This window comes from Chroicocephalus ridibundus, chromosome 3, assembly GCF_963924245.1.
Source record: "Chroicocephalus ridibundus chromosome 3, bChrRid1.1, whole genome shotgun sequence".
NCBI classification, from domain to species: Eukaryota; Metazoa; Chordata; class Aves; order Charadriiformes; family Laridae; genus Chroicocephalus; species Chroicocephalus ridibundus.
The window spans coordinates 19,552,506-19,567,425 of NC_086286.1; the positions used below are offsets into that span (position 1 = coordinate 19,552,506).

Consider the following 14,920-nt stretch of genomic DNA (forward strand, 5'->3'; position numbering starts at 1 on the left):
TAATGTAATAATTCTTATTATCTGAAGATCTGCTTTGCAGTTGTTTTGGACATGGTTGTTACTGTTATCATCTTCTTTCACGTAAATAAGGTCACTGGTTCATTTAATAGCTCGGTTTAATTCTGATTGATTATCACTACAGGCCTCTCATCTCCCCCAGGTGCGAAAATGCAAGGACAACAACTGAGCAGCTGCGTGGAGGAGAAGGTGACCACAGAGATGGTCCCATCGTTCCCCAGCTGCTCTCCAAAGAGACAAAACAGAGGATGGGCAATGGGCTGAGCACAAAAACGGCCTGGAAGACATGTGCTCTAAACTTCCTGAGACCTGCACTAAAATATGCAGAAAGTTATTGCTGCTCCATGTGGCATTAGTCCCGCTTGGTGCCCAGCGTGAGTCACGGACAAGCTGGGCTCGGATGGTGGCAGCAGCACAGCCTCTGCAGCTTCGGAGGGGTGCAAACAGCAGGCAGCCAGGGGAAAGCTGTCATTTTGGGAAGTCAGGAGCCAGCTGGAACGTTTTGCTTGGGATTCACGTTTTGAGGGGCAGGAGGAAGCCTTGGCTCCTCACATCAGAATTGAAAAGGACCGACTTGTGTCAACAGAAAGCTCTGGGTAGTGGTTGCGATCTTTTACCTGGGGCTCTGAGACACCTGCCCAGGCCCCTGCCCAAGTACCCGGTTGTTTTGTTCCTGGCTGGTTGTTCAGCCAAGGAGAGAGGATGCAGAGCGCAAGACTTAATCTCTGACACCATTGTGGAGAATGAGTGCATTTCAGAATAACATTTTTTTTGCCAGAAATTACATGTTTATTTATGACTAGACACCTTTGTTTAGCGAGGAAACTAAGGTGTCAGTCGGCTTTGTAGGCACTCGTCCCTCCCAAGGGGAGCTCCAGCAGTGAGTCAGCTGCAGCTTCCCAGCACGCAGGCACATCGGACTCGTTCCTTTGTGCCTCGTGGAAGCCAAGCCCACGTGCCGCCTCCTCCACGAAGCCAGCTGGCTGGTGCTCAGGCCCGCTTTTCTTTTTGCTTGCAGGGATGTGCCGGATGGGAGCAGCAGAGCCAGGCGAGCACAGAAACGCCCAGTCTCTCCAGCCCGGCTTCCCAGCTCCAGCACTCCCTCCAGACCCACCTCGGATGGCCTGTGATCTGTTTAGTGTCTGGTTTGAACTTCAGTTGCTGGAAGGGTGGATGTTCCACCACCTTAACAGCACCTGAATCCCACCCGCCGCTGTAGTAGCGATTTCAAACGCTAACTTGAATGAAACCTTTTCCCACAATTTTCACATCTAATTCTCAACAGCGAAAGGGTGAGAGGTGCAGAAATAACACAGGAACAAGTGACCACTGAGATGTGAATAAAATAGAGCAAAATCTTGGTCTTTATGGCCTCTCATCGCACCAGGACATCCACTACAGTGTGGAAAGCAAAGTGTAAGACCTGGCAAAAATGTGAGAGTAATATACCTCCAGCTGTATGTAATAAGACTGCAATAGCATTAAGGAGTCCTGAGGTCATCACAAACAACAGATACAGGGATCCATGGATTCCTTACTTTCACAAGGGACACAGGACAAAATTATATGTAGTCTGAATATATCTACACTTTGTAAATGTATCAGTCACAGTCAGGATTCCAATTTTGCCATAAGAATCATTAGGAAGTACAATTTTGGTGAAAAGTTAAACAACGTGTAATTTGCCCTAAATACTTTATGCATCCAAACAAATTAACATTTTTTTCCCCATTTTAATAGGAGCACATACCTCTTGAGAATACTCTTATCATGTATGTGCAAAGGTTTAAATACATTTAACAGGCCAGAATTTGTCTCGGGGTCAGTTGTACTGTATTTTGTCCCTAAATGCAGTTAAGTTTGTGTCTTCACGTTTTCTGGGTAACTGAAGATTAGTTTTGATGCCATTATGAGGAACTGCCATAAGAACTTCATATGAAAACAGTAAATAAAAGCAGCATTTGTCCCTGATCAGCCTGGATCTCTGACAGGAGTAGAATAAAGCCATAGTACAACTTCGTGGTTACAGAGCTTTCTTGCACATCCCCAAGGCCTCTAAAACAGTATCAGCAGATCTATTTCACAGAAGAAAGACCACTTCTAAAACATGTGGGTTGCCAATGGTCTGAAGAAGATCGTGAGGACGTTTGCTCTGTCCCTGGGCATGCCTCTGATGTCCCCAAAAAACCAGAAGGGCGTTATAAATTGGTCCTACATTGCTAAAGATCTCTCTACTGGCTCTTGGTAATCATCGCTAAAAATAACTGGTTTCAATTGTTTCCTTCAGCTTTGATATCTCATCTTTCTTTTGACGCCCCCAGTCTCTGCAGCCACAGCCAACTTCTTCCCACATCTGAAGAGTTTCAAAAAGGAAACTAGCAAGCCGCGGTAGCACCGAGGTAGAACCACAATGAAACCTGGGGCAATGGCAACTGCGTGAATTTCAGCCCTTGTTTTCGTTTTGCTGCAGTTCTTTTTGTGACTGTTGTGGCTTTCAGTAGTGGTTTCAAACTTGCGTTTTGAAAATCTCATTTTCTTTCTTTCTTTCCTTTTTGTAGCTTGAGTTTAGATTTAAGTATATTGGCAGAGGAGGTAAGGCTTGCATCATTTTCATGCCTCGGCACTGTCACTATCTTTTCCGATATTCATTTTTTTGGGAAATATTAACATTCTTAGAAAACACTATGTATCAGAGAGTATCAGTGTTGGAAATGTCTGTAACATAATGCAATATCTTCCTATCCCTTTTACCTGAAAATATGTATTTGTTATGAAAGCACGTTAAAGGGTAAAATAACTATTTAAAACAGGTACTTACACGTTTTCTATCACAGCTGTTTCTGAACTATCACATAGGACACAACGCACCACTGCATTAGGCCTGTGAAGCTTCCCGAGCTGTTGCTCAGCTGTAGATCTGGGGAACGGAGGGCCTAAATGGTCTGCCCAGGAACAGGGAGGAAGCCAGGGACAAAGGCGACAGCAGACTCTCTATAAGTAGTCCTTCGGGAACTTCTGGGTACAGATTTAAAACCAGCTTTAGATAACCCCCGGAGATGGGGCAGGATGGCAGAAAGCCTGCAACAAGATGCCGGGTGATCTGCCATTGATCTTCAGAGGGCCATCAGAGACCAGAAGTGGGGGAAGAGTTGGGAAATGCAATTAACCTAAGTGGTCGCAGATGTTCTCACTCTACATCTGCCCTCTGCAGACTTCAGTGGTGTGGTTTCTGTGGAAACAGAAACTCTCTGCTAAATGGAGCTGCTGTCCCTGGCAGGATATGATTTTTCCCGAAGACACGTCCTACAGTAGCGCAACAAGAGCTTGTTGATGCAGAAAGGTGCAAAGCTATCCTGCAGCAGCAGTGCGAATTCCGATCCAAACTAGAACAGCTTTTGATCCAGGGATGATTTCAAGTTTTGATACGAGCTAATCCAATAAATGATTCTGTAGCAGCGAAGTCTCTAACTGTTGCAAAGACCCTACGTAGCCCTCAGTGAGTGCGGGGTCAGTTCCAGTAGTCTTTCCTCTCCCCCATTTTAAGGTGACCAAGGAAAGAAAGATTTGAGCTAAACTACTGACTGCAGGATTTAAGTGTGTGTGTGTGTCTGTGTGAGAGAATATTTTTTTACTTATTCAGGACAACTTTTATTTCATATTTTTATAATATCTTTTTTTCAGTTAAGATACCTTGTTGAGTGGGCTGGGTTTCATTTTTTTACTGAGTCATTCTACCACTTTAGAGGCTTAGAATGGCTTGGGATGTTGGGAACTTTTTTTCTTCCCCATCTCCGCCCCCCCACCAAAAAAAAAAAAAAAGGGCAGAAAAAAGCAGTCTCCCTGTTTTGTTTTCTGCTGACTGCACTGAACTGGCAGAATAGCCTTAAAGATAATTGACAAAATGACAGGATAGAATAAAATGTTGGAAGGGAAGAACTGACACAGGCATTCCTGGACTTTTTAGCAGTTAAACCACAACGGCCTGTTCAAATGAACGCGTTACTCCCACAAGAGAAAGTAAATTTTATCCCTCCCAGAATTTGTACGCGGAACAAAATGGCAAACAACCGCTTGCTGCTGCGAGTCGTACTGACAGCGTCTCGCAGCGAACCAAAGACTAAGCTGAAATCCATCCTGCCTTCTCCAAGGTTATCAGGAGCAAAGAAAGGCCATCTGGACCTCCTGTAACAGCCCCTGAGCCGGAGCTGGTAATAACCTTGGCTGCAATAGCTTCAGCAGTGGATTTAAAAGAGGCCGGGCTCTGCTTTAAAGAGTCCTAAGAGGGTGTAAAATGACCAGGTGGGAATGACAGGCAGCAGGGTTCGCTTGACTAAAATGACTGCGCAGAAACAACGCCCCGAAGTCAGGTGCAGGCAGAGGAAAGAGGACCTTACTCTGGGTTACCTGGTCGCCCCCGAGATGCGATAACTGACTGTACGGGGCCGTAGCCTACCACCAGCACCATCTTGCAAAACCGCATCATCTTGCTTTCCCAGCCTGTGGAGGGAGGGTGCCTGTAAACAGAGGGGAGAACACGGCAAACAAGAAAAGACGCACGCTGTCGGATTTTACTTTTTCAGCTAGCCAGAGAAGTAAGAAACAATGTCAACCCGATTTCCAGAATGAGCTAAAAATAAACCAAAGTGTTTATTTTTAGATGTACCAAGCTATCCAATAACAGCTCAGCTTTACGGCATGTAGGAATAGGATCCAGATTCTGATTTTGGTTATGTTGCTGGAAGTTTTCCATTGGCTTCAAAGACAATTAATAGTTTCACCAAAGTAATTTGATCAGAATTTGGCAATAGATCTATTGTTCCTTGATGTGATGCACTTACACATAAGTTTTAGGGGAAAAATAATTATTAAAAAAAAAATAGAAGCAGCGTACTGTTCTACCTCACAGCTTTTTTGAGGTTTAAACGATTTTAAGTGTTTTGAGAATGAACGGTGCTATGCGTATGCTAAGCATTATTATGCGTTATATAAATGCATAATATCAGGCATGCTATTTTCATCTTTGCCCACAGCACGATGATGACGTACCTGCAGTGGGATGAAGTGCAACACTATATTTAATAAAGGTTATGGACTATGTTTGTATTTCATGTTGTTAGGTGATCTGCTGCTTCTGATATCTAGGTCACTGTTCAAATCTGTCAGGGGTTAACCATGGCCAGTCGTTCCTACCTGGTATGCTTCTGCTGCTACAGGAAAAGTTGTTCCTCTCTGTAACTCATCAACTTAGTTTCAAGCCAGTGAAAACACTCTGTGATGATGCCAGCGCTTACAGCGCTGGAAGAAAATGCCAGTCTTTATTCTGGGATAACCTATTCAAAAGTCAGCGACACCGTGCCGGTGATAGTGATATAAAATGAATTAAGGACATACAGCTAAAATAGTGTAAAGCCCAGCACCTTTTAGTAGCACTAAAAAGCTAACTAAAATATCTGAAAAGAAGTTTAGTAAGCTAATGGTTTACTTAAGATAATAGTTCCTTTTTTTTTACAGCGATCTGATATGGTTGCAATGAAGTACGGGACAGAAGATCTCACTGGAGTACCAAAACATTTTCCAGTATGGTTTGCAAGTCCATCTTTGAGAACGCTGAAGTTTATTTCAGTTGCAAAACTGAAATATGTATATAAATTTTTCAGGTTAGGTTTGTGTCTCAAGCCTAACTTTTGGCACTTCTCCTGCATTGCCAATATTTGCCCCACAGAAGCACATTGAAAATCCACGGAAGCAAACTTTAAGGCCTTCTGGTCAGTTTTTATGGAGGTCTTCCTAGAAACGGAACTCACAGTAGTTCAAATCCTGATGGATAAAAAGCAGCTGAGCAGGCGCCCTTCCCTCTGATTTCCATAGCAGTGGTTGCTGAGTAAGGACTGGATGGATGCCTCTCCTGCTCCTGCGTCAGGGCTGCTGGCATGAGCAAGTGGGAGGAAGATCAAGCTCCAGCGAGGACGGACTTCAGGAGCTGGTCCGTTCTTCTTTCACACGGATGGGAGTGTCACAGCACGCTTTCCTGCCTGATCAGTCTCAACACGGCCTTGCACAACTCAGCCTGTTTTAAGCTTTTAACCAGGGTGTAGGAGTTCAGAAAAGAAAACCTCCCTTCCCCCAAGAAAAATGTAATTGCAAGGATTTGTTTTGATGTAGCATGTACAGTAAATTTGAATCACTGAAAGGGAACCGCATATTTGTGCGAGTATTTTTTTTCTTTCCCTAATTTTCATTCCTAGTTAGCTATTCATGTTATTTACCTCCTAGAGAAAACATGCTGGAGACTGGCTCCAGCTCCCAGTGAGGCTCACCGTGGAGCTCCCAAGGCCATAATCCCCAGGGCTGTAAGCCAGCTCCTCTCTGTTGACCCCACTGGGGCTATCCCAGTATATACTAGCAGACAATCTGGTCCCCATCATCGTTAATGCAGACAGTCCTCCGGGTGACTTATCTTATGGGCCAAAGCAAACATTAGTGCATGGTAATACTATAAAAATAGTGCATGGCAATAGTTTCCACTCTCGTTCTAATTGCGTTACTAATTACAAGTGCTACTTATTCTTTTTAACACTCATTTGTTTTCGTACTCCAAGAGAAATCAGGAGCCTAGTGTATTTAAGGCCTCATAGAAACAAAAGCCGTGGTGTTACAACAAGATCTGCGCTAAAAGCCATGCATATACACGACTTCAGTGTCAAGATCAACATCCTTGCAAGCTCTCTAGACTTCTGCTGAAGCCAACCCAGAAGCCTGAAGTTTATTCGTCTGTTAACAGGCTCAGAATACGGATCTTGGTTGTTATTATCATTACCAGTACATAGCATGCCAAGAGGTGGAGAACAAATGGAAGAGCAGTCTGAAATCCAAGTGGTGCAATAAACGGGCACAAGTAATTAGCGGGACAAGAATGGAATACCGAGGGAAAGCCAAGGAAATCATTGTTCGGTTTAGGGAAGACTGTCCAAAAAACTTGAGTAATAGTTAACAATCACATACTCACTGTAGAGTTGTTTATTCTGACCAGCAATAAGAAAACCACTCATGAATGGCTAGAGAAATGTACTGACTGGGCCCCTTAATATAGATTCAAAACAATGCCATCAGTGAACATAGGGATTCCTTAACACGGTGAAAGGGGATATAATCCTATCTCTGGTACTTATACAGCCTCTTTTACCATGTCACCTGAGCACCTTTTTTATAATTGTCCTCATATCCCATGCAATTGGGAAGCTTTAGAGCAGGCCCACAGCAGTAGGCATTCCTGGGAGGGGGCAGGCTGCCAGGGATGGGTTGTCCTAGCCTAATCCCTGCCTCCTACTAGCACAGCTACTGGTGCCATCACCTAGTAGCAGCTTTTCAAGCCTTCCCCATCCCATCCCACCTTGTCTCACCCCATTCCACCCTGTCTCATGCCATGCCATGCCATGCCATCCTTCTCTTCATCTTTGCTCTTGGTTTCCCTGCAGCAGGACTACGCCACGATCTCGATCTTCTTTCCCTCTATTCACACCAGCAAGGGAGATACAGAAGAGAAGGTTGGGACTGCTGCTTCTCAGGAGAAAGGAGAGAGCAGTTGCTTTTTGTAGAGGGAAAGAAAGTAAACTCTTACTCTTCCTATCCCCATCTGCATTTCACTGATCTTACCAGTCTTCCTTCCTTCAGACCTGCTCAATGCAACTACAAAATTCACTTTTACCCATCTATTTTGGGATTCTTGGGAAATCTTATGCCCTTCATACTAATGGGAACCGAAACATGGAAAGAACAAACGAGGCTATCCAGAAAGTCTTCGATAGAAAGACACCCAAAAAATGAACCTTCTCACATGCAGGCTCTTACCCTAGCAAGCGAGACTTTCTTTTTGTGGAGCCCTATTTTCTACATGTTAATCCAGGCTTCTGTGTTCTTTTTCTCATATTTTTGTGTCTTGAGTTCAGTAAGAATGTGGGTTTGCTCCCTCCGAAAAGAATTTCACTTGCAAGCATACCTAGGTAGGAAGAAAAGTTTTGCAAATATTTGTGCAAATGTTCATCGGTTCACAAACTGCGTGATATGACCATCTTGAAACCTTCCTATGGTTTGGAGAGTCGTGCAGACAGGGATTAGAAACAGTGCCATCTGACAAATCAGGCCAAACTATAGGCAGCTGGTATTCTAAGCAGTCGTCCTAATGCATAGTTCATGAGCCAGGCATTGGCTGCAATGTATTTATGTTAGTCATTTATCAAACAATAACGAGCACCGAAGGCTAGATCCTGTAAATGGATGAATAGGGCCAATTCCTCCACCTTGGTATGAGGAATGTGTCTCGAGGCCCATGTTTACGGAGCTACAAATTTGTTCTTTGATCTCTTCCCAATAATAAGACTAAAGGAATGCAATTTTTGTTGTTAATATTTTGCTTAACGTTAGTCTAGGGAAAGGTTGTTAGTATTCTATAGCTATCTCCTCAGTCTCAAGGGGCACATCATATACATTAAAGGGCACAAATCAATAATTAACATAAAACCTTCCCAATCCTAAAGTCAAATATTAACATCCTCCCTTCTTTTGTTTCTTTTTTTCTTCTTCTTTTTTTTTGACTTCTGGCAAATTCCCAAAGAACCCAAGGCCGAGAGTGGTAGAATATTGCCCAGACGATAATAATGAGACAGCCCTGTACCTGCCTGTCTGTGACAGATTTCAAGCATGTAAGTCCACAGTAAACTCAAAAGTTAAGTATGGAGGCAGGTGCTTTACCGTGTGTCGGAATCCTGCAGGAAGCTCTAATCAAGAGAAGGTTCAATACCCAGTACCTATAAAACAAGAATTTTTTAGGACAAAAGGTATTCTCTGGAATAAAGATGCTTCTTTCTAAAAGTCTGTAAAAAAATAATAGTAGTTGTCATTCATAGAAACATTTAAATTGATATAACCCTTAAAATATGCTTATTTAGTTATTTTCAAAATTAAATATTGCTAAATGTTTCCAAACCCGAGTCATGAACCTGTACGTAAGTCCTCGTAGCAAAAGTTCTGTTTTCATCTCACAGCAGTAACATTTAGAGCATTTTGCAAGTTGCAATAGTGCCACATGTTCAAATCAATTCCAAATTCCAATTAAAGGGAAACATCATGTTAAAGAGTTATAAAGTTAAATATATGTGCATAGTTTATTAGCTAGAGGCATATTTCTTTTCAAATGTCTATGCACATCTGAAAATGGTACTTGTCACTGCGTATTTATACCTGTATGCATAATAAACTGCACACCCGCAGATATACTAGGTACAGGCATGTAGATAGCTCAGCTACATTCTCAAGGCATCTTCAATTACTAATATTTTTGTCAGTGGGAAGGAATGTGATCTTTCATAACAATGAAGTAATTGTTTATTGTTTTCTTGCCATTTTGTTGCAGGAATTAGACATTTTGGTTTACTTATTACCATAAGATAATTCCTGCCAGTCGGCTGAAGGCACAAGCAAGGCAAAGTGTTTCCTAATTCCCAGAAGGCATGTGTTATCTCATGGTAACACACACACGCATTGCAGTGTGACATTTCTTCTTGATACAGGTAAATGGACCATACTGTATCCAGGAGACAGCTTTGCGCTTCCATTAAAATCTCACTTGTATTTCCCTGCTTGCAAAATACTTTGTCAAGCTGTCTAGTACAGAATAAAAATTTCACGGAGTGCTTGTATCACTGCGATTTTAATAAAATCCAGAAAAAGACTAAACAGAAACATACAGCTGCTGAAAAGCTAAAGGGCTGACATTTCGGTGAAAGTTGCTGTCTTTAGTCTGGTTGTGGGGGGAAAGGATATTGATAATGTCATGCTGCTGATGGGCAAAAGTGTGTGGACAGCAGTCTTAAAACATATTGTGAATACAATGGAAACATATTATTGCTAAATGTTTTCATGATGTTGCTGTCAGGGCCTGACTACAACAAGGTTTCCTAACTTTGGTCAGGAAATCGGGTGGAGAGCCTTCTGCAAGTCTCCTTCTCCCTGGCTGTTTGTGTTTCTCCATAATCTCAGTGAGGAACGCATCCAGGATGCATCCCAACTTTCCGATGGCTCCTTGCAGTTAGTCACATAGAAAGACAGACAAGTCTGTGGGGTGGGCAGCCCTCTTGCGCCACATCAACCGTGCCCCGGGCCAGCTCTGGCTTATTTTTCCACACATTGGTTTACTCTGAGGCGGAGATTCTCCATGATGCTAATGTCCGCTCAAGGGAGATGTAAAATCTCCCTTGTAGGAGACGTAGGAGAAGGAAATAGGGGAAGACAAGCCCCCAAATCCACTATTAATTTCTGATTGCAGTGTATTTTTCTGTCCTCAGTAGTAGAGTCTCATTCCACGGCTCTCAGCTCTTCATTTGAGTCCAAAGCCCACTGAGATCAATGTACAATGAGAATGTGGACATACGAGGACAGATTAATGATGGAATAGAGATTGGACAGTGAAACCAGCCTACTAATTATTGCACTTCGGGATTTCCTCCAGAAACTTCCAGATTCTCTCTAGAAAGGAATTTGCAACCACTGGGCACGTACTCCTTATATCGATAATTTATTATAAACTGCCAATGAGGCGATACAGCCCTGTCTTTCTGTACAGCTAGGTGTCACACTTGCAAGTAAAGTCACATATATCATATTATAAATGTGATCTTTAAACCCCAAGTTCTCCTGTGTTACAGAATCATTAACAGAGTAATCTCTTTCTTCTATTAAAGGGGACTTGGATATGGGAAAATTCTCCACGGGGAACTCCCATATACCATAAAAATGATCATGAACCCAGTTATCTTCTAAATATGGTCATAAATCACCTTTTCCTTTTTGTTAGTAAAAATCCCCCTGATTAGTTTGGGACATTAACAGGCAAATTTTTGGCAATAGCTTTTGGTGCCTCAAAATACTTTCCTTCAAGAAAACGGGGTAAAAGACATTTGGATTGGAAGGAACTGGAGAGGCGTGCCGACTCCAACACAGTTAGCTGCAGTAGCAAGACCAACATGAAAAACAGATTTCTTGCTTGTGGTTTTCTTTTTCCCCAAAGTTGTCTGTGGGACAAGCTCCCCTACGGATGTATTTCTCCAGATGACAGCCCCTGCCTTGCGTCTGTTCCATAGAAAGCTGAACGTGAGCTCTGAAGTTTGAAACTGGATTTCCAGTCAGTCAAGGGTTCAAGAAGGACTTGAGTTTTTGGCTTCGTTTCATAGCTAATTACATGGGGCAATATCCCAGCTGTCTTGAAGTCAATGGCACAAATCCCACTGGTTTCAGTGGGGCAAGAATGTCACCCTTTGCAGTTTAGAGGTTAACTACAAAAAAAAAAAAAAAAAGAACTGTGGTTCTGACTGTACAGTAATTATATCATCTTTATTCATGCCCATGCTTGTCATGCTTTTAGTCCATCGGATCTATCCATTTCCCTTACTATATAATTACAAAGGTTTCCCTGCCTGCCTCTTTCTCGAGCTCCTGTGATCTGTTGAAGAGGTGTGATCTTCAAATCCAAGGGACAGAGAGACCACTAGGAAGTGCATAAGCTTGCGATAAAATGCTGATAGCGTTCTGGCAGTTAAATTCCAAATCCCAATGGAGTCACAAGACAGATTCCATTTATTTTAATTGTATCTACAACGGTTCTTTTTAGTGCATGAGGAGGAGTACTGGACACCATCAGATGAGATGTGCCAAAAGTGTTCGTCAGAACAAATTGGCAAAACTCTTCTGTGTAGCTCAAATCTTTATTATTTTGTTTCTATCAGCAAGTCTTCCTCAGATATTCCTAGCCATATATGGTATGAACTTTTTGCCTTTATTCAGGAATTTCCTTTTCAATTTCTCTTTTTCTTAAGGCAGGCTGTACTAGGACAATATGAAAAAATTCTGGAGTGTGATCCAGTCCCTTGCATTCATATCTGATAAACAGATGGTTCTGTGAGCCTCCAGCAGTGGAGGAATATCATCGCATTTATAGAGTTTTAGTGATAACTCAGATAGTTACTCCAAAACATCATATGTTGCACCAATAGTTTGCACCTACTGAGTAATGTGGAGTGTTCTGCCAAGGCTCCTTGGTGTGCTTTTTCACAGCTGTGATGCTGTCAGCCCAAAGACAATGCTTCCAGTGAGGAGCCCGGCGCTCCCACAGGCACTCAGCTGTCCCCAGGCTGGTTCTCAGCCAAAAGGGCTTCTGAAACATTTTCCATGGGCTACATCTTCATGAATATTGCCTCTGCATTCATACAGTTCTTTCTAATGGGAGGATGATTTGCAGGAGAGCTGCTGGGCTGGCTTGTAATCCTCTCCCGAAGTGCATAAAGCAGAGGTCCCCTCTGTAGAACTAACGTTGCATTATTTCCTATGATAACTACGAGTTTACACATAGATATTGTGTTGCATTACTTTGTTTGCTCAAACCTCGTTAAACTACGTGGAGTTTAAACATTCCCAAGCCACAATGCTGGTTTATAACATCCTCCTTTGTTGCCCTCTGTGTTGACTTTGCTATGACCTTGTTTCACCGAATGGCATGGCGTTCTGTGAAGACAGCCCCCAGTATGATGTTATGCCCCTTGGTTCTGTACCCGGTGGTTTCTCTGGGGGTTCACCATGAGATGGACACCACAAAGTATAGGGGCTGGGGGCTTGGAAATAGATGTCTCTGCTTCTTCTCTAGGTGTTGGTTACAACGAACCCCAGCAAGTGGTTCAGCAGAGCATTTAGCCGCAACAGCTCTGTGGGCGCAGTGGTGGGTGAATCAGGGTACAGATGCCATCCTGGGGTACCCAATGAGAGGGACTATTCCACAGGGGAGCGGAAAGCCCCACTCATACCCACATCAGCAACAGGCACACACACAGAGCTCCTCTCCAGTTGCCACTCCGGACTGCTAATGACTATAGCAAGCCAGTTTTTCAATGATGGGTCAGCCGTGGAGGTTGTCATGATACAGGCATTTGTGATTTTGTGAGAAGGTTGTTGCTGTAGCACTTCATAAGACACAGCGATGTGTAGGAACTTATTAGTTGCACTGCATTTTGAACAGTTTAGAAAAAGTCTTTGCTGACAGACAAGTGGGCTTTATCAAATACCTTTAGCAGGTGACACATTAATCCTTTGATTACTAACAATAACGTAAAAATAAGATGACCACACAAACTCAATTAACGGACCCCAAGTCACAAAGTTCTTTCTTTGGTGAACAGGTTATTTACGCAAACCTAGATTCCTTTCGCACCTTTCATGCAAAGACATCATCAGTGAGAATGGTTATTTCTTAGTGGATTTTGACAGATGTCAGTTCAGTGCCCCGTATCATTATAGAAAAGATACTTCGCCATATGCTTCTCCGCTTTCTAAAACTTTTTACCTGTTGGTCGTACAGGAGAAAACAGGGGCCTAATTCTAAACTACGTGTTTGCGGAGCGCCGTGAATATGCGCTGAAATAGCTGAAGTTGGTGGCAACGCCTGTGTAAAAGCTGATGTTTCTCAGCGTCGTGAGAATGTGCCTGGTGGTTTTTGCGCACCTGTAAGTGTAAGAGAAAAGATGCTGAAGGACCGTGGGGAGCAGGAGGTGAGGATCCGCTGGACATGCGTAAGCCAAAGAGGGTCTGTTGGCAAGCTGCCCGTTGTGGTCAGGGAAACAGGATCGGGCAGGCATTATGCTCTCCTTCAGAGACCAGAAAATAGTTAGAGGGAAGGAATGTCATGTAACCAAGAATGTGTGTTTGCATTTACTCATACTTGGGAGTTAACGGCAAGGAAGGCTATTACGCTATTTATAGGTGGTACTGCAATGAAATTTTGCAATGGAGTGGTATCAGAATAAGTTTATTTTGTGTTAAATAATGACAGAAAATAAATGTAGAAATACAGGTAGCGCATTCTTTCTTGTTTCAACAAGCCCCTGGTAAACTGGCCTGTTGGTAATTAGGCGGGTAAGTAATAAAGCAAGCAGACGGGGTAAGCTAATTGAATACAAATCAGGACCTCCACTGGAAAAGAAAAGTGCTAGAGGTCTGCAAACCACAGACCACAGGTTAAGAATGACCAATGTAGGTAATGCATTTGTTCTCGTCCATCTTCTGGGAGGTGGCACATGGCGTGCTCCAATTATCCCTGAATGGTGTATCTTCTCCAGAGTGCAGTACTCCAGCATGCAGTCATTAGCACCGATCACAAAAGCTGTTAATCCATGACATTCCTCCCCTGCAATGCCTGTGTCAGGGCTCTTTCCAGGGCAATGAGCTCCATTTCAGTCCTCTGAGGATTCTCTGGGAAATGCTTTAGGGCCTTCTCTTGGGTTAGGTCCAGTAGTTCCTGGAACAGATCCCTCTCTCACTCCTTTTTCTTTTTGAGCGACATGTTGGCCAATCCATCTGTGTGCACTATTTACTGCTTCGAGGGAGCCGTGGCATCAAAAAACCTAAGGCAGATTTTTAAAAAAAGAGGAAGGGTTTTAAAATTATACTTTCTTAATGTCAGTCCTCGAGCTAAATGCAGCAAAACTGCCCCCTTTAACACTACCCCATCTTCAGTTCACACTCTGGAGCCCAGACGAGGCAGTAAAGTGTAATCCAAATCGGTTTTGTTCGCTTTAGGTCTTCATGTAGGACAGATGAAATGTTCGGGAATATGGCAACACAGGGGGCAATTAGATGGGGCGGGGGGGGCTGTGGTGGCTCATGTAAATAGAGGATATCAGTCAGCAGGGTAGCCATTCCGTTGTAGCCCCAGTTCTCTTTGTACAGAAAGATATTACAGCCTCAGGAACCAGAGAGAGCCTTGCAGGGTTCTTGTGCAAGAGAAAGGACTTTGTCACGACAGTGGCCCACTGGCTTCAGTATTCCTCTCTCTGCCGGGCTCTTGTGCAATTTTCAGCCCCGC

At 43.3% G+C, this 14,920-nt stretch overlaps 1 protein-coding gene across 1 annotated transcript in view; it reads left to right on the forward strand.

Moving 5' to 3' along the window:
- The window catches only part of THUMPD2 (THUMP domain containing 2), a 54,157-nt gene that overhangs the window by 2,079 nt on the left and 37,158 nt on the right, over nucleotides 1-14,920 (forward strand). Inside the window, exon 2 of the mRNA XM_063328557.1 lies at nucleotides 2,577-2,610. Coding sequence (XP_063184627.1) covers nucleotides 2,577-2,610 — 34 coding nt within the window. The remainder of the gene's footprint in view (nucleotides 1-2,576; nucleotides 2,611-14,920) is intronic.